General features: G+C 41.2%; 1 protein-coding gene across 1 annotated transcript in view; it reads right to left on the reverse strand.

The window, feature by feature from the left end:
- Nucleotides 1-22,387, reverse strand: part of dscamb (Down syndrome cell adhesion molecule b) — a gene marked incomplete at both ends in the record, with an annotated part of 450,395 nt that overhangs the window by 42,765 nt on the left and 385,243 nt on the right. Inside the window, 9 exon segments of the mRNA XM_084312177.1 lie at nucleotides 1,984-2,101; nucleotides 2,739-2,892; nucleotides 4,563-4,696; nucleotides 6,802-6,957; nucleotides 11,395-11,541; nucleotides 14,605-14,848; nucleotides 18,148-18,218; nucleotides 19,440-19,607; nucleotides 19,992-20,120. Coding sequence (XP_084168303.1) covers nucleotides 1,984-2,101; nucleotides 2,739-2,892; nucleotides 4,563-4,696; nucleotides 6,802-6,957; nucleotides 11,395-11,541; nucleotides 14,605-14,848; nucleotides 18,148-18,218; nucleotides 19,440-19,607; nucleotides 19,992-20,120 — 1,321 coding nt within the window.

Raw genomic sequence — 22,387 nt, forward strand, 5'->3', positions numbered from 1 at the left:
TCAGCTGTCAGCTGGTGTGCTGAGGCACAATAGTGCACCTTAAGTGACAGTTAAGGAGTGATTTAATTCTGTCCCCAAAATGAATGGAAGTGAATGAGGAGCCTGCAATCTAGGAGGAATAAGATAATAATACTTTATTTGTATAGCACTTTTCATACAGAAGTTGCAGTTCAAAGTGCTTCACAACAGTAAAGAAAATATAGTCATAAGCGAGCATGAGCAAGGTAAGGTAAATCACAGTGTTTCACATTAGGACCTAGTATCCCAATAGGTTCTCTGTTTACAGTTTCATTCAGTACAAAAATAGTTTAAAATGATTCGGTTTAGAAATAAACTAAGAATTATAAAATGGAACAGACATACAACAGGGTATTTAACATAGAACAGTGATAAAATAGTAAAATTTTGGATTACAACAGAGCAGTGCTCTTCAATATTCAAGGGGCTTTCACAATTATTACATTTGGTAGTAATAATGGCACACAGTCTTAAATTCCTCAGCAGGGCCGGGGGTGAGGGCGAGTGCAACGCGCGTAGAAGGGACGCTATGTTCTGTTCTTATCTCTCGACTCCCCGGCGTGACCTTGTGAGTTATAAAGGCTCCAGCACACTTGAGAGTGGGGGGGGGGGGGGGTGCATCGGGCAGCGTCGGATTGATGGTGCATCGGGCAGCGGGCAGCGTCGGATTGATGGGCAGCAAGTCTCTTTACAAGTTCCATGTGGAGGGCTTCCAGTCTGTCCATAGCTATCTCCATACGGTTATCGTGTTTCCGAATTAATCTTGTACAGATCCAGATCCCGATAGCGATTGCTAGTTGGTCCATATTGTAGTTTGAGTAGGGAGTCAAGTCCGTTGAAGAAGGTAGAATCGACACGTCTAAACCGGTTATAGGGAGGCAGTGAGGGCTGGTGATAGGACGACCTCGACAGTCTGGGGAGTGGAGATGTGAGTTGTCTCGGCAGAGAGGAGGGAGGAGATAGCGAGATAAAATTTGCATAGAATCGACACATTCATTCATTTAAATGCCTGAGCAAAGAAGTAGGTTTTAAGCTGTCTTTTGAAGATATCTAGTGAGTTTGCTTGTATGATGTTTTGGGGTAGTTTATTCCATAGTTTTGGGGCATAGTTGATAAAGGCTGCATTACCGATCCTTTTTTGACTGTTTCTGGGAGCCTCTAGTAGTCCAGCAGTTGATGATCACAGTGTTCTTGCTGGTGTGTAATTTATTAGAGTGTTGGTGATGTAGCTAGGTCCCTGTCCATTTAGAGCTTTGTAGGTAAGGAGAAGAGAGCTTTGTAGGTAAGGAGAAGAGAGCTTTGTAGGTAAGGAGAAGATAATATAATATAAGATAAGATAAGATAAGATAAGATAAGATAAGATAAGATAAGATAAGATAAGATAAGATAAGATATTCCTTTATTGATCCCCTTGGGGAAATTCAGGTGTCATAGCAGTGCGAGGGAGGGGGGGGGGGGGTACAGGTATTGGCAGGGTAATAGGAGGAACAATAAATATAGGCAATACAAATATTTGAATCTGTATATATGAGAAGAATATGAGAAAATTAAACAGTAGATCGTCATAATATATGTTTATAGTCAATGCACGTTTTAGTGGTCAGACAAGAGTCAGATATTTCTAATAGTTCTCATTTCTAATAGGACTGCTGAACGTCCTAATAAAGTTACATATTCCTTTAAAAATAGGTTAGAATATATTATCCTCCAGTCAAATGTAATATCACCCCAACTGCACTCTAAAGGACAAAATTGGAGGACTGTCAAATGGGAAAGAAAAATGTATTCATTAAAATGTATAATTCAGCAAAGAAAATTTGTTTTTGAGAATTATTTTTAAATGACAACGCCCACTTGACAGGTCTATAAAGTGTGCACCTGACAGGTCTATAAAGTGTGCACCTGACAGGTCTATAAAGCGTCCACTTGACAGGTCTACAAAGTGTGCATGTGCCTGTCACTTACTTTCCCTTGAGCCACTTGATGGTTGGAGGAGGGTCTCCCACCGCCTTGCATGACAACACAATGTCCTTCATCCAGGGAGTGGTCACTGTTCTGTTGAAGGTCAAAATCCTTGCTGGGGCTAAGACACACACACACGCACACACACACACACACACACACACACACACACACACACACACACACACACACACACACACACACACACACACACACACACACACACACACACACACACACACACACACACACACACACACACACACACACACACACACACACACACACATGACACATTTAAATAATTGAATTATGTCCACATATTATCATATTATTATCTTACAGGCGACACACACACACACACACACACACAGACACCCTTCTCATCATTCAAAAACACTTGAATGAGTAAGTTATGGGATAAATGTATGACCACATCAATAATTGATGACATAAGGACATACAACATAAAGATGCAGATGAGCTCTGCAGACAAACATCACATTCTTATAACATGCTGTTATAACATACTGTTATCAGACCAATCTAAGAAAATATTCTATTTAGTAGTGCCTTTAAAAGGTAGCTACTCCTGTTTGCTATTTATCGTAATTATCTTATATGTAGGACAATAAATTATCCACAGTGTAGAGAAGAATGATCATGTTGATTGGAGTTGGATCATCAGAATCAGAATCAGAATCAACAATCCATGTTCTAGCAGGACGACACACATGACAGAGGACATGGTATTGTACCTTTGGCTAGAGGCTCTACGAAGATCTTGTCACTGTTGTTACCGTGGCCAGCAGCGGTCACAGCCACCACCCAGATACTGTACTGTCTGTTCCGTGCCAGGTTGGGGATCCTGTAGAAATATACATCTGGAGACGCCTCAAACTCACTCATCACCTGGACACAGAGCAAGAAAGAGGTTAAAGATCCCCTCCACATATGTTTTAATACTTTAAAATATTTGATTTGATTAGATTCGATTCAAACCTGAGTGCAAATGTAACAGTAACGTGCAACAGTACTATACAATGTGCAGGTGATTAAACTGGGTATAAAATTATACAGGTATAAAGACACTATGGTAGTAAGTCATATTGGCCAGCAGCGTAACTAGAAAGAGTAGGTAAGGAATATGTACAGTACATATATAGATATATAGTATCTACAGATTATGTAAAAAGGATTATATGCAACTATGTACAAACAGATGTGGATAGGATTATATACAGTAATAATAAATATATATACAGTATATACACGGTATATATATAGCATTATTGTACATGCTATCATACAGGGTTATATGGGTTATATGCAGGTGTATAATATACAACATAAACATTTTGTATATTGAATAACAATTTGTTTGGCATGGTATTTCCACCTTAAATATTAAATAAACTACTGAAATGCCTTGCAGTAGCAGCATCCCTACACCTTGTCCTCATTGAGAATACAAGGATCTATTAACGCCCCGTTCTCCCCTCACGTCTTCCCCCAAGTCGGTTAACTTTATCTTTTTCCACCTAAATGGTTCCCCAAGAATCAGTTTCAATCAAACACAACACTTCTTAGCTACACAATCTTGTTATATCTAAGATGTATCAACTTATAATATGAGTTTAAAGTTAGCATTTCATGTTAGCAGTTAGTATTTCCTGGATGACAGTGTGGTCAGCTGGGCAATTAGCGTCCATGATAAATTCCCAGGATTATTCGCGTCTCACAGCTGGCTCAGATTTTAAGAAAGTATAGAGAAGCCCCCCTCCTACAGTGAAATAATCTAAAAAAGGGCACTCTGGTGACAAGTTCTGCATAAATAACAATCTGTCTACAAAGTCACGCCTCCAAGAGAAATGAACTGCAGAAACAACACGTTTCTAAGTGGAGGGGACCTTTAAGAGAAGTGGGTAGTTCTGGCCAACAATCTGATTGGTAAATTATGCGACCCAGCTGTGCTTTTGATGCCCATAAGGTGGGGATAGTGTTCCTAGATCATTCAATCCAAGATACAGTTTCCAGCGTACAGTGTACAGAAAACATGAACGATAACCCAAAAAAAAATATATAACACAAATCTGATTTGAGCCCTTTCACTACCACACATACAGAAGGTTAACCTTTCACTACCACACTATAGAAGGTTAACCTTTCACTACCACACTATAGAAGGTTAACCTTTCACAACCACACTACAGAAGGATAACCTTTAACCATTCACCACCACACTACAGACGGTTAACCGTCTGTAGTGTGGTAGTGAAAGGGTTAACCGTCTGTAGTGTGGTAGTGAAAGGGTTAACCTTCTGTAGTGTGGTAGTGAAAGGGTTAACCGTCTGTAGTGTGGTAGTGAAAGGGTTAACCGTCTGTAGTGTGGTAGTGAAAGGGTTAACCTTCTGTAGTGTGGTTGTGAAAGGGTTAACCCTTTGTCATGTGGCAGTGAAAGGGTTAACCTTATGTATTGTCGCAGTGAAAGGGTTAACCATTTGGTAGTGTGGTAGTGAAAGGGTCAAAGAAGAAAAGCCATAGATTTCCATAGCGACAGTGGACAGCATATGATGTCGTACCATCGGGTGGAGGTTGGAGCAGAACACTATGTACTTCCTGATGATGCCGTTCAGTTTGGTTGGAGGAAGCCAGGACACAAACACCACAGAGCTGGTGGAGGCTGCCGCCTTCACCCCGGCTGGAGGGCCAGGAACTGGTGGAGAAGATAAATAATAATAATAATAATAATAATAATAATAATAATAATAATAATAATAATAATAATAATAATAATATGTATAGTCAATTCATGACACTGAATCACCAACCCTATTACAGTTTGTAAACAACAATGAAGTATATTGGTACGTGCATGGATTTTTGGCAACAGAAAGACAGATGAGTGCAACCGGCTATGCAAGAGCATTAACCACCCAATAGTCGTGAATACTGCCTAAATCGATGGACTTTGTCAAATGGTGACCGACTTCCAGATGTGTATGCAATTACTGAGCAGATGGATGACTGACTATGCAATGGACTATGCAACAGCTGGACAGATTTGATAATAGCCGTTTTAATTCAGTGAGCCCACTAACCGACCACAACTGTAGTGGTAGAGCATGGCTATTGATTAACTGCTGCTACAGAGCGGCTGGGGCTAAAAACGAGAGGCAAGATCTGGCCGGCACAATCTGGCCTAAAAGTAGGCGTGGCCGTTGAGACACTGTCCGTAAGTGAATAAACTCAAACCAGCTTCCGGTCCCGGACATGAGTACTATGTAGACAGAGTGGGACAGTGGGCCTGATGATGTTCCTGGAAACTGGCTACAACCCTCTTTTCTTGATCATGTAAAAAGGTTTTGTCTGAGGGACGCAACCGTTGTGATTGGATGATCGAGAAAAGAGGGCGGGTTTGAGACAGGTAAATTAATCCAATGAGGGTTAAATGAGGAGTTGTTATATACATACACGATACACCCCTTCTTAGGTGCCGGGTTGGGAAAATAGAGCAGGAACAGATGTAGGACGTGCAACGACTCCAGTGTATCGGCCGCTTCATTAAATTTACATTGTCTAGACCTGACGAAGCATTGTCTAATGATGTTCTGGAGCACAGTCATTGTGTGTCCTACTTCTCTTAGTGTTTGCAGACCTCTTATAATAACTTTATGGGCAAACCGTTATGCATGCAAATCTTTGTTTGTGATGACATTGACCGAATAAGGGTCTACCTGTATATGCTCCTAAAGAGTGTTGTTGTCTTGGCAACAGTGTGTCTTAGCAGTCCTTCTGCACGGGAGACGTACCGGAATCCAGTCAAAATCATGTAGTGTATGCATCCATGCTAAGGTCAGGTAAGGGGAGAGATCTGCACCACAGGTCATCTTATAGTTCTCTAATGGGTGATAATGACGCAGTAATGATGACGCAGTACCACTGCAACGTCTGAAGAAGGCGCTGCTATGTCGAAATGTCAGTCAATACTCGTGCCTAGTAAAGAATAGGTCCAGTCCTCTCATCTTGGATACCATATATATGAATTGAAAATGGGGGACCCTGATGGAAACAAGACAAACGTCTTTCTCAGGTCTGCATCCCCTTAACAATTGTATGTATTGAGCCGTACTGTATTGTACCCATTCTGCAATCTGTTAAATAAAGTTTTCATTCATTCATTCATTCATGGTCCTATTCTAAGAGCACTTCATCTTCAGAACAGGTAGAAACATGTGTACTCCCTCACAAAGAAATCACACGTGTTAAAATAATAGCTCTACATTCCGACAGCCATCACTGATATAGATTGTCTGGTCAGTAACATGGGTCTCCCAGTCCCTCCGCGCTGCATTAAACAGAAAACAGATTTTCTGGTATCCCGTTCCCACTTTATCCAACCAGGATAGAGAACTCCACACAGCAATGGTCTGACAAAAATAAGAAATAAAAACTAGTTTAAGCAAATGTGTCTAAATAATCTACCAGTGCAGTAAACTAATTTGGCTTGGGACGATTTCTTGAAATAAGTAAAAATATGTAGGGTTCTCTCTCCTGATTGGATAAAGTGGGAAGGTATTATAAGGTAAATGGTAAATGTATTTTCAGTTTACTGCAGATCTGAGGGACTGAGAGACCCATGTTACTGACCAAACACTCTATATCAGTGATGGCTGCCTGTCGGAATGTAGAGCTATTTAACACATATTTTAACAAAGGAATACCACGTACAGCACCTCTACGTTCCCCACATACTGTAGGTTAAGATGTAACACGTCTTCATCAGGTCTGAAAGGCTATCAACGTCGCTGAGCGCCTCACCGTCCTCTTTGGTGCGTACGTAGATCTGCTCGCTGCGCACGCCGTCCCCGGCCCTGGTGAACGCCAGCACCTGGATGCTGTAGTTGGTGTACTTCTCCAGGCCGTCCAGCTCCAGAGAGGGCTGGCCCGTGGTCACGTTCCGGATCTCTCCCAGCTCTGACAGAGGAGAGGAGACACGGATACTTAAAGGGATACTTGGACGTTTAGAATTTGTGTTGGTTCATGGGGCACAACCCATTTGGGCACAGCTACATATTTGTTTGATATTTGTTTTTATTTCCCGTACCTCTGTGATGTATGTATATCGTTTGTCTCTCTTTTTTTTTTTATTGTCCCCTTTCCCTGTTACCCTTTGAGAGACCCTTCTTAATTGACCTGCCTGGTTAAATAAATAAATACATTTAAAGACTGTAGATCCAAGCTTCCGGTTCTACAGATCTACCGCATTTCACTGTATGCCCTGGTATGTACAGTATGTGATAAATAAACTCTTGAATCTTGAGCTGTACCCCGTGATTTTAATGGTGCATGCAACATTCTCTTTAAGGGAAATAAAGGTCACACGTCTGGTGAAGAAAATTAACCAGTTACAATTCAAAAGAGTATCCCTTTAAAGAGGAAAATCCACCCTAAAACTGAATTAGCATTGTACTATTCTAATGATCTTAAGACAGTTCAATCAATACCTGTAAACATAGACATAGTCTCATAAACTCAAGACTTGAATTTGTGATGTCATCAAGTGACACTTTTTCTTTAAGGTGGTGTATTGACAATGAATAAGTGTTTTAGTTTGAGCTATTACATGTACATCCAAATGAGCTTAATAGATGCAGGGGCTTACAGCTCTGGATCAGAACATGTATCCATATCTCTATTCACCACGTTGCTGTCATAGTGTCCTAGGACTTCTTCCGTTATTCACTGTCAATGGATCAGCTCCAGGATTTGTATCGCGATGACATCATCACTAGAGTCTCGTCTCTCTCTGTTGTTCGGCTTAAGGAGAGACGTGTTCATGTTCACAACATTGTAAGTGAGCAAGATAATATTATGGAAATTACATTCTAAGGTGGATTTTCCCTTTAAGCATCAGACAAACACAATTGTGAACACAAGATACATGTGTGACAGGCCTCCAAGGCCTTCCCCAAACTGATGTGGCTAACAAGAGGCTTTATTGCATTGCATGTGTAAATGTTGCACCACTGCTGGACTCCGAGCCTCTTGTGCGTCACCCCCACATATGACCTGACAACCTGAGGCACCACTTGCAGGCACACAGGAAGACAGGAATGTATGGTATCTATTATTGCATGTGCACACATAGTAGATGATGTGATGATTATTCAGACGTAGAGACATAGCTAAACATGACAGGCACCAAGTTTCAACCCCGCTCCCCTCCTCTCTTCTCCTCCTTTCCTTTTCATTCCTCTCCTCTCTCTTCTCCCTTACCCTGCCCCCTATCCCATCATCTCCTTTTATCTCCTCTCCTTCTTTCATATCCTCTCCTCTCCTATCTTCTCCTTCTCTCCTCTCTTCTCATTATTTCCTATCTTCGCCTCCTCTCTTTCTCTCTCCTCTCCTTCTCGCACATCCTCTCCTCTCCTCCCATCTCCCCTGTTATCCCTTATTCTCTCCTCTCCTTTTCTCCCCTCTCCTCTCATTTCCTCTCTTCTCACCTCTCCTTCTCTTCTCTCCTCTCCTTCTCACCTCTCCTCCTCTCCTATCCTCTCATTCTCTTCTGTCCTCTCCTCTCCTCTCCTCTCCTCTCCTCTCCTCTCCTCTCCTCTCCTCTCCTCTCCTCTCCTCTCCTCTCCTCTCCTCTCCTCTCCTCCTCCCCTGCTGTCCTTGACACTATGTCCTGGCCCTATGGGAGCAGGAGCAGGAGCAGGAGCAGTGGACCAGGCTGAGTTATTGCACAGTGAATTATTGATGGGGGCTCGCCAGGCTGCATGGCTGGATCACTGCCGTGGGGGTTTGGTGTAGATTCAGGAGAGTAACATGGGTTGGATTTACACAGCGATGAAAAATCATATATTTTTTAGGAGTATGTGACTCCGATTTGATGATTTAATTGCTGGCTAAACAATCTGATGTGGCGCATAAAGCGCAAAAAAGATTTCTTGCAAGAATCTAGTCACTGGGCAAAGGTTTTCTTGCTGCAATGATGTACATACAGTTGTTTATATTTTACTCTTGAGAAATATCTCAGTTCTGGGAATATACACTTCTGTTTTGAAAGATATCTATGCAATCTAACAACAAATGTATCCCTTTGTAATGTAATGTTGTTACAATCTAACAACAAATGTATCCCTTTGTAATGTAATGTTGTTACAATCTAACCACAAATCTCCAATCTGGCCCCATGACACTTCTGCTTATGGTTCTATTAAAGTTAAACCAGACTCGTAAGGCCGACTCAAAGTATGATGGTTCAAATTAACCTCTGATAAATAAAATACATTCTCCATTACTAAGGGAAAATGGTGATGGTCATTGTACTTTGTACCTCTGATAAATAAAATACATTCTCCATTACTAAGGGAAAATGGTGATGGTCATTGTACTTTGTAAGTATAATGATTACACCTTTGAGATTTCCCTTTAGTGAGACACCGGTAATAGCCTTCTGTAACATGAAGGGAAAATCCACCCTAAAGTAGAATTCACATTGTTATTTCTACAATGCTGTACAGTTCAGTTTTGATATGTTAATATGAACAAGTATCCCCTTAAAGGTGGGGCAGGCACCATTTTTAGAACCCCTTTGGTGAAATTCTATTTACATCCTGACAGCTACCAATAAATCAAATTATCTGAGAAATGTAATCAGCCAAAATGTCAAGGTGCCGGAATCTACAGTACAAGATACAAGATACTTTTATTGCCACACAACCAGGTGGGTGGTAGCTATTCGTAATGAGCTTCAGCTAGTTTGTAAAGACATGAGCTTGTCCCCATTGACTTTGCATTAGCTTGTGGCTAACCAGCCAAGGCTACCGTAGTATGAGGAACAGCATGGATTGTGCTGAGAAAGGACTCAAGATCAAGATCATAATTTGTAAGTAAGAAATAGAGAAAATCAGAACTATCCCTTTAACTGTCCAAGCTCATTGGACTACAATGTAGGTTCTGTTTTAGGGTAGATTTTCACCTTAAATGTGGGAGATAAGATGTTAAATAAGGCACCAGTCCTGCTGTTATAGGCTGTAAGGACATCTTATCAGTGGACCATGGAACTACAGCCTCACCTAGTGGGTAAACAATATCTAAACTAAATAAATGGTAAATGCAACCTATACGCAATATAGGCATGCTGGAAGGTATGGATCCAACTGCTTGGACTAATCACACTGGTTTTGTGTGTGTTTATGTTTGTGTATGTGTGTGTGTGTGTGTGTGTGTGTGTGTGTGTGTGTGTGTGTGTGTGTGTGTGTGTGTGTGTGTGTGTGTGTGTGTGTGTGTGTGTGTGTGTGTGTGTGTGTGTGATTAGATTAGATTAGATTAGATTAGATTCCAATGTATTGTCATTATACAGCACAAGTAGGCTACAGTACAACGAAAATCTGTCGGCTAAATGACCCTGGAAATGAGATCATTCTGGTTTTAACGGACATTAGGCTCAGTGCCACACGTTACCACTCATCGTACTGAGTGTAGTGCTAATCAGATATGTACAGAGTTGTAATATTATGTACAACAGTGATACAGGTATAAAGACAATATGGTAACAGACATACTGGCCAGCAGCGTAAATAGTAGGTAAGGGATATGTACAGATATAGATTTAGTATCTACAGATGTAAAAAGGATTATGCAGGTATGTACAGACAGATCACGAGATTTTTTTTTTTTTTTTACTAGACTTCACTCAGGTGTATTATTGATGCTCTCATTGATACTATGTTTGTTTCTGAAGTGTGTGTGTGTGTGTGTGTGTGTGTGTGTGTGTGTGTGTGTGTGTGTGTGTGTGTGTGTGTGTGTGTGTGTGTGTGTGTGTGTGTGTGTGTGTGTGTGTGTGTGTGAGATATATATAGAGAGAGGGGGGTGAGAGAGATGAGGAAGGGGCAAGAGAGAAAGAGAGCTGGGAGAGTCTGTGTGTGATATATATCTATATATATATCTATATATCTATATATATATATATATATATATATATATATATATATATATATATATATATATATATATATATATATACAGTAAGAATAACTATATATACGGTATATACAGCATCATTGTACATACTATCATATGCATATGGGTTATATGCAGGTGTATGATTAGAATGATTATATGCAGGTATATTCAGACACATATGGATATTTAATATGTGGTAAATATAAATATAATATGTGGTAAATATAAATATAAATATAATATATGTGTGTGTGTGTGTGTGTGTGTGTGTGTGTGTGTGTGTGTGTGTGTGTGTGTGTGTGTGTGTGTGTGTGTGTGTGTGCATTGTTGTTGTGGTGGGGGTTGCTTATGTCATTATTGTTGTTGTTTATGTTGTTGTTATCATTATGTCTGTGCATCCATGCATGCCTATGTACATGAATGTGTAGTGTGGCCTTACTGTACCTCCATCAGGCAGGTTGGCCCAGTAGATGACTCTGTAGCCCTGAAGGTTTCCGTTGAGGGCCTCCCTGGGCAGCGGCATCCAGGACAGGGAGATGACCTCTGGAGACTTAGCCACGGCCAGAACGCTCTCAGGGGGGCGAGAGGGCACTGTTAGGTAGGAAACAACAAGCAAACAAGCTTAGAATGCTGCCTTAGTAATGCTGCTTTTCCTTCATACCAAGGAACTCCATACAGCATAGATACAGGGGCGTACTTTCCTACAGGCGATATAGGCGGTCGCCTAGAGCGCCACCCAGAGGGGGGCGCCAAAAAAATAAGTGTTTATAGAATTGAGCGTTGAGGAAAGAAAGACTAACGTTAGAGAACTATGAAGAGGCAAAAGCCATCCGGCCATCCAGTTTAAAAAGAGAAGAAAAGAAGAAGACGAGAAACGTGCCAAGGTGAAAGGTATGCAATTTTGTACAACTTCCAAGACCTGCCACACCAAGAGCTGATGAAGCAAGCAGAGGCACTTGTACACACCTTAAACCATGGAGGGCAATCTGATTTGGATGGGAAGGAGCTGGCTCAGGAGTTGGACAATTTGATGTGATTGATGACTTTGCAGCGAGGAAGGCCAGAAGGATTGCACTGTAAATGGAAACCAGTAGGAGCTACAGGCTAACTTTAGACAAAGTGAATTTGTAATTTTTATTTATTTGTTTGTTTATTTAGCATATTATATTTTGATTATATATGTGTAACATATTTTACAATACATAATTTTCTTTTAAAGCAAATTTGCACGTTATTTTATTGTTTGTTATTATTATTATTATTATTATTATTATTATTATTATTATTATTATTATTATTATTATTATTATTATTATTATTATTATTATTATTATTATTATTATTATTGTGTGTTAGCTAAGTTGTTTATTTGTTTTAATTCTTTAGTGTGCATTTTACATTTATTCTTAGCTCTTGTTCTTGCTTGTAAAAATTATAGGTGCAGTACTTTACTGTATAACTGTTAACCCTTTCACTGCCACACGACGGAGGGTTAACCCTTTACTATCACACAACCGACGGTCGTGAAAGGGTTAACCTTCGGTGTATTGTCGCAGTGAAAAGGGTTAACCGGTTGGTAGCGCGGCGATGTTTTGATTTTTTTGGGGGGGGGGGGGGGGGGGGGGAGGCTCAGACCTTATGTTAGAATTTTTGTAATGTAAAAATAATGGTTACAGATATAGAGGGGTGTGCCAAAATTGCGCAGAGCAAAAAAAAAAAACAGCAGTGGTGAATCTCGCCTAGGGCGCCAAATGTGCTAGGTCCGCCCCTGCGTAGATATATTAGACTGATTCACTCTTGATTCATTCTAGTCTGACCACTAAGTGTGTCTGACTCTTAATCACCAACACCTGTACGGAATACAACGTATGACGCATATCATGCCAGTCAGGGTACCTTGTGTATACTGCACCTTGTGTATATTGTTTACTTTTACTCTTACTCATTGTATACATTCAGATTCAAATTCTTTATTGCCTATATATTTTTTTTACAATATAACCAATAGGGCATACAGACCCTCATCTGCATCTTTGTTTACACCATTTCTTTTTTCTCATATTCCTATATTCAGATTAAATTGTATTGCCTATATTTATGTCTTTCTACTATTGCCCTGCCCATACCTGTACCTCCCCTCCCCCCTCTCCCATGCTGCTATGACGCCAACATGTCCCCACGGGGATCAATAAAGGAATATATTATCTTATCTTATCTTTCACATTGATTAATTCTCTCATTTTGTCCTGATTAGTCAATGAAATAATGGCGGCAGTAAACAGTTTAACTTTTTTCTGAGGTTCCCATGCAAGGGTTCTGAGACCCACATATAAAACCAGTGAGGACCTGGGAAATAACAGCTTTCATTCCAAATAGTTATGTACGGTATAAGACTAAACATAAACAAAATACAAAATAAACGTATAGTGATGACTGTGTCATCGTCTAAAATGTTGGTGTTTTTGGAACAAAATTATCTAAATGTCTTGGGGTGGCTAGATTATGTGATGGTATGATCGCGACACAAAGTCATCCTTATTACAGATAGAATAGCGTCTTTTATCGGCCTTCTGGTGGACATTACATGATGCTGACTGATGCAGTGGAACAGAGTGCCCAGAAGATGGCAGTCTTTCCAAAAGAATGAGTTTGTGTTCACTTGTTGTCTAACTGGGGCTCTTACTTAGACGGAGATTATTCTGAATGAGCTATTTCTATTTATCTAATCTGTATCAGATATTACATTGTACATTACATTTCACCAATAACATTAATCTTTTATGACTGAAATACTCAACATAAATTACCTATCACAGATTCAGCCACTTATAATTTGTATACAAAGACGCACACACACACGCACGCACGCACGCACGCACGCACGCACGCACACACACACACACACACACACACACACACACACACACACACACACACACACACACACACACACACACACACACACACACACACACTAATTTTTTTACTGACCTGAGTGCTTCAAAGCTTGAAATATTTAATTTTTAAAATGTATTTACATAAGTAACAATCCAACATGCAGTTCTTCTATCCTCTTTATTTCTCCCTTTCCCCTTCTCATCAATATTGCCAAAGTCATCTGCCATCATTTCTGCCAAACTTTTATTATCTCAGTTCTCCTTTTCTCTTTTCTTATTTTTCTTTAAAAGGGTGAAGTAGCCACAGCCCATTAGGGTTTATTTCTTCATCAGTGACTCTTTGATTTGATTTTGTATTATAATTGTAATATTCTCTTTCTCTTTGAATTACAAAATGTTAGCTTTTTTATCTGCACAAACAAACAAACAAACAAACAAACAAACAAACAAACAAACAAACAAACAAACAAACAAACACTAAAATAAACTAGACAAGGACATTTATTCATGAGAACTTTCAGACAACCTATCTACAGTACCCTCATCTTAAGCGTGGCTACATGAGTAGAGCTCCGTAGAGTTCCACCCTACAATGTAAAGCGCGTGTCTAGAAAAGCCCTATATAAATGCAATGAATTATTATTATTATTTGCCCACCTCAATGAAACTCTGCGGGCTAGAAGAATGAAGCTTGGATTGTTCGCTGATGATCACTACTATTCTAAGCCCAAATAATAAGCCCTGTCTTTGAACTCACCATCTTCCAGTGTCTTGGTGACCACCTGCTGGGAGGACGGCCCGGTGCCGGCCCTGTTGGCTGCCTGCACCACCACACTGTACTGGGTGAACTTCCTCAGGTTGTCCAGCAGGACGCTCTCCATGGTGTCCCCAGTGGTGTCCATGCTGATGATAGTGAACTGATGGCTGCCCCCAGGACTGTACTCCCGGTAGCCCACCTGGTAGCCCCGGATCACCCCGTTCTGCAGGTGCCTCTGGGGCGGCTGAGCCATGAATACGGGAAGAGAGGTGTCATTTTGTATCCCTAATTTAAGTTCGACAGACAAGGGAACTCAGTGGTGAAGGCATGTTTTTTCCAACTATGCGCCATTGCTAAGCTCAAAGCCCTTCTCTCCCCTGCAGACCTTCAGAGAGCTACAGTGTCCACGCTTTCATCTCTAGATTAGACTAATGCAACTCTCTCTATATAGGCATCAACCAGTCTTCCCTGTCTCGCCTACAGCTAGTACAAAACGCTGCTGCCAGACTGTTGACCGGAACCCGTAAGAAAGACCACATCACCCCTGTCCTTGCCTCCCTTTATTGGCTTCCAGTATGCTACAGAATACATTTTAAGGTTCTCCTATTCGTTTTTAAAGCCCTTAATGGTCAGCCCCCCTTCTATATCTCAGACCTCCTATCCCCCTATTCCAACACGGTCCCTCAGGTCAGCCGATCAGAGGCTCTTGACAGTCCAGAGGTCTATGATGAGGAGGAGTACAGAGCCCTGGTGGAGAGCTTTGTGGGGTGGAGCGACAGCAACCACCTCCAACTCAACACCAGTAAGACCAAGGAGCTGGTGGTGGACTTCCGGAGGGGCAAGAAGAGGCCCCCCCCGATTCCCATCACCATCCGAGGGGTGGAGGTGGAGGTGGTGGACTCATATAAGTTCCTTGGGGTACACCTGAACAATAAACTGGACTGGTCGGATAACACAGAGGCCCTCTACAGGAAGGGACAGAGCAGGCTGTTCTTTCTGAGGAGACTCAGGTCCTTCAACGTGTGCAATAGACTGCTGCAGTCATTTTACCAGTCTGTAGTGGCCAGCGTCCTCTTCTATGCTGTGGCATGCTGGGGAGGCTACATCAACTCAAGGGACACCAACAAGCTCAACAAGCTGGTGAGGAAGGCTAGCTCTGTGGTGGGAGTGGAGCTACCTAGACTAGAGGTGATGGCAGAAAGGGGGATGAGAAGGAAGCTGGCTGCCATCATGGAGAACCCCTACCACCCCCTCTACGACGAGCTAGTCAAGATGAGAAGCTCGTTCAGCCACAGACTCATACCCCCCCGACACTCAACTAACCGCCTCGGACAGTCCTTCATACCAGCGGTCACAAGGCTCCACAACAGTGGGCAGCGACTAGTGGCCTCCAGGCTCCACAACAGGGGGCAGCGACTGCTGCCAGACATTGACCTAGGACTAATAGGAACCCAAGGAAGACAATAACACTACCTTAGACATACTGCACCTTATGTGGATACTGTGATACTGTGAATAATGTATATTTCAGTGGATACTGTGATACTGTGAATAATGTATATTTCAGTAGATAGTAAATTATAACACTACCTTATGCATACTGCACCTTATGTGACACTGTGAATACTGTGAATATATTTTTCAGTTAGTTAGATAGTAAATTATATTGACCTATTTGTTTACACTGCTTGTGTTGTTTTTACTACCTGTACCCCCCCCCCTTCCCCCATGCTGCTATGATGCCTGAATTTCCCCAAGGGGATCAATAAAGGAATATCTTATCTTATCTTAACCTTAAGCTCAGGGGGGGGCCGTGCCTTTTCTGTCGCAGCCCCTGAACTGTGGAACAGCATCCCCACCTCCATTAGGCTTGCCCCCTCGACAGATGCCTTCAAGTCTACATTCAAAACCCACTTCTACCTATTAATAATAATAATTTAGCTATTAGCTTTTTCTGATGTTCACTGACTCATGCCCTGTTTTCCTGTGTGTTTGCTTGTGTGTCCTCCCATAAAACTGAGATGTGATTGTAGTCTATATGTTGTCTAGATGTATCTATGTGTATCTACCCTCTGTACAGCACTTTGGTTGACATGTTAAATGTGCTCTATAAATAAATCTGATTGATTAATTGATGATAAGATACTGGCACATGCATCATCAGACTTAATTCCTTTGTGGTCCTTGCTGGAACAGGTACATGGCAGGGTGCCTGATGATGAATGAATGACTGAATATAAATTAATGAATAGTTTTTTTTGAACAATAAATATAAACAAGAAATAACAATATAGAAAAAGTAAAAGATAATTGCTTTGTCCGAAAAGGATAGTAAGAAGCAAAATCACTTGTCCATCGCTCAAGTTAATATATATATAATCATTACTGTTAATAAATAATAGTTATTTTACAATCAATAGGCTACTGTCCATCCATGATGATGATGATGATGATGGTGATGATGATGCATCATCATTAGGCTAAGGTTCTTACCACACTACAAAGATGTGAAAGATTGAACAATGTATTTTATTCCAATCTTAAACTATGTCCATGAAACCAGTAATACATGCATTACTGTGCTGTGAAAAATAGCAAATCTAATCCCCTTTGAATGTACCCGTATATTACATTTACATTTAGTCATTTAGCCGACACTTTTATCCAAAGCCACTTACAACACTCCCGGCGGTCAATGATAAGTGGTATTGTTCATCTAACAGTGACAAACTCTAGTGCTTCACTTGGAGTGCATAGCAAAGATGATAAGAAGAATTCACTGATTACAATTACTTATTGTACATCACAGGTTTTAGGAATAGCTAGAATCACCTTCAGAGAAGGTGTCTCTCTGCACCACTTTCATATATTCGTATCCATTATGATACTACTATTTAATAATGGAACTAGCTAGAATAATGTGCTAATATGCTGTTTCTCAGTCCATCTCTTATTCCTATTCCATAACATCAGGTTGTATAGGCCTACTAACTAAGCTATAGGGATGCTCCGATGTGGCCAATATCAATAACCGATAATACATCTGTTGTTATGACCGATAACTGATATTTACTGATATCGATATGATGTGGTCTGTATAATAAAATGTAGCTACAGTAATTCCAATTTTGTATAAACTGTAAGTGAAAACACTGTGAAATGGAAAATAATCCATCTCTATTTCTGTTTCTGCAGTCTATTTCAATGCTGTTGTGCACGTGCAAGAACCCAAGCATAACCCGCATGGCAAAAGCACAGCGCTATATCGGTATCAGTTCACATCTACCCAGTTCTGCTTGTCTGGCCGATGTAGATAAATACAATTAAAAAATCACTATCATCAAGTTCAAGTTTCAAGTTTTGTTGATTATGTTCACTGATATGTATCTGCCCAGATTTTCTCATTGGACTGATACCAATAAATAAAAAAATAAATCACTAACATCTGCAGATACCAATATGGTTCCTTGTATATCGTGCATCCCTAATAAACTACACAATGGCCACATTGGCTGGATTATTTCTGGATTAACGTTACCGTACCTTCCAGGAGACTTTTATGCTCTGAGGAGAGGTGGGCTCTAGTAAGACATCCTGTGGAGGGCCATCCGGAGCTGGAAAACAAAGACACCATTCAACACATGCCCACTGCAGCTGTGGAGAGAATTCAGACAGGTGCGTTTGGTTTTTCATTTCACTTTGTTTCACTAGATGGCGTTGCTGAGTTAACAATATTTTCTCATGAAAAGAGGCAGTCATTCACAGAACTCACTTGAGTAAAGGCCTTTATTCACACAGGAACCTTCATTTTTGAAAATATGTGAGATACTCTACCGTATACTCTATTGGAATCCCATTTTTCATTTGGGTTCATCCATTTCATTTGAAAATAAAATCTTTAATAGCAAACTATAAGTATGAGTATGAGTTTCTGGAGAATGAGTCAAGTGTAAAGTAGGCTAGTTCTCTGAATGGATTGGAATATAAACTAGAATGGGTGCTCAGTGGAGCACATAATGTCCGCGGCACGCTATATAGTTGGTAATAAATATTTCCCCCCAATGAATGAAGGACGTATGGCATGTGTATACGTTTTAAGTCATCTGCTGTGACCTTTTCAGGATGTGTGTGAGTCACAAGTGCTTTCATGTAGTTTTATATGTTCTATATGTGAAAATGTTCTGTATGCTGCCTTCTTGGCCAAGGCTCACTTGAAAAAGAGGTGGAAATCTCAATGGGTTAAATAAATAAATACTAAATAATTATATATATATATATATTTTTTTATTATTATTATTATTTGTATTATTTTATTCATTGATTTACATTTTTCAAACCGGACGTCTCAAGCTCTGAATGTTTATTTCTACAGCACCTTGAAGTAGTCTCAGCATTTGAAGCTGTTGTTGTCGCCTTCTTGTGTTAAAAAGGTGAACCATAAAATCTTCATGGAAAGACTATACCTAAGTCAATGGAGGATGCTGGAAATTAATTCCCCCAAAAAACGTCCCATTTCCTGATGTAATATAACCCACACACCCATCCTTGTGCCTCTGTAACTTTCTGCACCAAAGCACAGGCTGATAGGCCCTATAGTTGGTGAGATATTGCGCTGAGTCACACACATACACATAAACACACAGACATTACCGATTTTATTATGTCTTGCTTCACAGATATAATTATACTGTGTGTAAGTAGGCTAGTTGTCGGAATGGAATACAGTTTATAAAGTATGTAAGTAGGCTAGTTGTCTGAATGGAATACAGATTATAAAGTATGTAAGTAGGCTAGTTGTCTGAATGGAATACAGATCATGGGCCAGGCTGGCTGACCTGCTTCATCTGTGGTGATGGTGAGCTCATTGCTTGGGTTGCTGTTGCCAATGGTGTTCTTTGCCACCATGCGGATGTTATAGGTGGAGGAGGGGTGGAGGTCGATGATGGTGGCCTGGTTGAGCTGAGGCGACACGTCTTTGGTTACCTGGGCTGATAGCCATGAAGCTGGAGAGAGAGAGAGAGAGAGAGAGAGAGAGAGAGAGAGAGAGAGAGAGAGAGAGAGAGAGAGAGAGAGAGAGAGAGAGAGAGAGAGATAGAGAGAGAGCGAGAGGAGAGAGAGAGAGAGAGAGAGAGAGAGAGAGAGAGAGAGAGAGAGAGAGAGAGAGAGAGAGAGAGAGAGAGTTGAGTACTCAATGTAACTTACTATCTGAGAATAATGTAGACACATGGTGGCTAGAATGGATACGATCTCATTCCTACTGTGTATATCTACATGTGCTGGTGACCCACCGTCAAAATAAATTCTGTTGAAATATTTCTGTGTATCGCTGTTACCACTGAAATTATTCATATAATTCATAGTCTGGTCACAGTCAGCCGAGCGCCTACCTGATTTGTTCTTGCACTCGATGTCATATCCTGTGATGGGGCTGTTGCCATCGAACCCCATGGTCCAGCGGAGAGCTATGGTCCGGTCTTTGACCTCCCGAATCTCCACCTCAGGCGGGTCTGGCGGTTCTGAAGAGACAAAGATAGAGAGAGAGAGAGAGAGAGAGAGAGAGAGAGAGAGAGAGAGGAGAGAGAGAGGAGAGAGAGAGAGAGAGAGAGAGAGAGAGAGAGAGAGAAGGAAGGAAGGAAAGAGAGAGAGAGAGAGAGGTGTGGATTATAGAAATGACTGCAGTGAGAAAAAGGAAACAGTTTGCAACAGTAGAGATTGGAGGATCAATAAAAGAGGGCGGGGTTTGAGATACTGTAGGTCAATTGCGATTCTGTGCCAATGGAGCTGCTAAGATTAAAAAATTATAATAATAAATAAAAAGAGCTAATATTATGCCAGTAAGGCAGTTTTATGTTAACTTTATACGTGACCAGGCTTTTGTTGCCCTCTAGTGGTCAGAAAACAGTTATTGCAGTTTTAAATAATACCATGGTATAATCTCATTTAAACCATGATACCGATGGTAATATCATGGTATTTCCATAATTTATGGTCGCTGCTGTTACAATAGGTTTATATTAAACTAAGGTTTTGTTTCCGCACGGACGGAGTTGAGTGTGACACAGCTATGTGGAGAGCTGGATGAAGAATGTCAACGTGAGATTATAATAAAAGTGTAAGCAACTTGGAGAATGCTTCAATCGTCAATTCTGTAGTTCAGGGTACAGTATAAACCAAGGCAGAATTTAACATGGTGACAGCGAGGTGGACACGTTCCTAACGCTACAGTGAGAGATCGACCAGCATCGGAGCTAACGTTAGCTAGCTGGTTAGCAATAACGTTGGATGGGGGACGCGGAGGAAGAAGAAGAAGAAGTTATCCCCGCGAGAGCAGAAAGGATGGAAGGACTGAGACCGCCACAGACGCTATGCTTGGACACTGGAAACCTTGCGAAGACGTGGACATCGTGGAAGGAGGAGTTTACACTCTACTTGGACCTTTCTATGCCAGATGCGCCCGAAATTATGAGAGTGAAGCTGTTCTACTACCTCATTGGAGAGGCGGGTAGGGAGCTCTGTGAAACGTTGATGAGTGACGGCAATTCGGCTGGGAAGAAACTGCCAGACTTGCTCACTGCATTTGATGAACATTGCAATCCCAAAGTGAACGAGACTGTGGAAAGAGATCGTTTTTTCATGAGGAATCAAGGTCAGAAAGAAAGCATTGACACATGTGTTACTGATCTCAAAGTGCTAGCCAGTACATGTAACTTTGGAGAAATAAAGGACTCGCTCATACGTGACAGAATAGTATGTGCTGGTAATGATGCAGGGCTGAAAGAGAGACTGCTTAGAGAAGATAAGTTAACACTGGAAAAATGTCTACACATGTGCAGGGCCACAGAGTTGTCTCAGGAAAATAGCAAAACCCTCTCAGGGAACAGCGTGGAGGAGGTACACATGATCAAACAGACAGAAGGGCAGGATATGGATACAGTGTCATGCATATTCTGTGGGATGACCCATGAAAGGAGCAAGGCAAAGTGTCCAGCCTACGGAAAGAGCTGCAAGAAATGTGGTAAAGAAAATCACTTTGCAGTTAAATGTAAAGCCAAACTGGGGAAAGAGAAAAAACATGACAAAAGAACACGTAGAGTACACCAGGTGACTGACCAGGATAGTGAAGAGGAATATTATGAGGACGTCATGACTATCACCACAAGAGGGCGACAAACTACTGAAGACCGAAATGACAAGGCCAAGCACAGCCAGTTGTTTGCAGGAATGTTAGTAGGCAGAGAGCTGGTGAGGTTCCAGATAGATTGTGGGGCCACGTGTAATGTTATCCCGATTAACTTGCTAAATCCAGACACAAAGCTAGAAAGTACAAAGAAAGTGTTGGTGATGTACAACAAGTCCAAGCTGCACCCACTGGGAAAATGTAAGGTTAAGGTGAGGAACCCAAGAAACCAGAAACTGTACCAGTTGGAGTTTGTAGTAGTAGAAGAGGACTGCAAATTGCCACTGCTTGGCAGGAAGGCGAGCGAAGCGATGAAGCTGATAAAAGTGGAATATGAGAACATACTAGCCATCGACAGCATTGTAAGGGATGAAACAACACCTGAGAGAGAACTGACTATGGAACAAATAAAGAGGGAGTATGGAGATGTGTTCACAGGTGACGGCTGCCTGGACGGAAAGTATCGAATCGAGATCGACAAGAGGGTGGAGCCAGTTAAACTCCCCAAACGACGAGTTCCGGTGGCTATGATGACATCACTCAAGGGAGAGTTGAGAGATCTACAAGAGAGGGAGATCATCACGCCTGTGGAAAAGAGCACGGATT

Source organism: Notolepis coatsorum, assembly GCF_963971535.1.
Source record: "Notolepis coatsorum genome assembly, chromosome: 1".
Lineage (NCBI taxonomy): Eukaryota > Metazoa > Chordata > Actinopteri > Aulopiformes > Paralepididae > Notolepis > Notolepis coatsorum.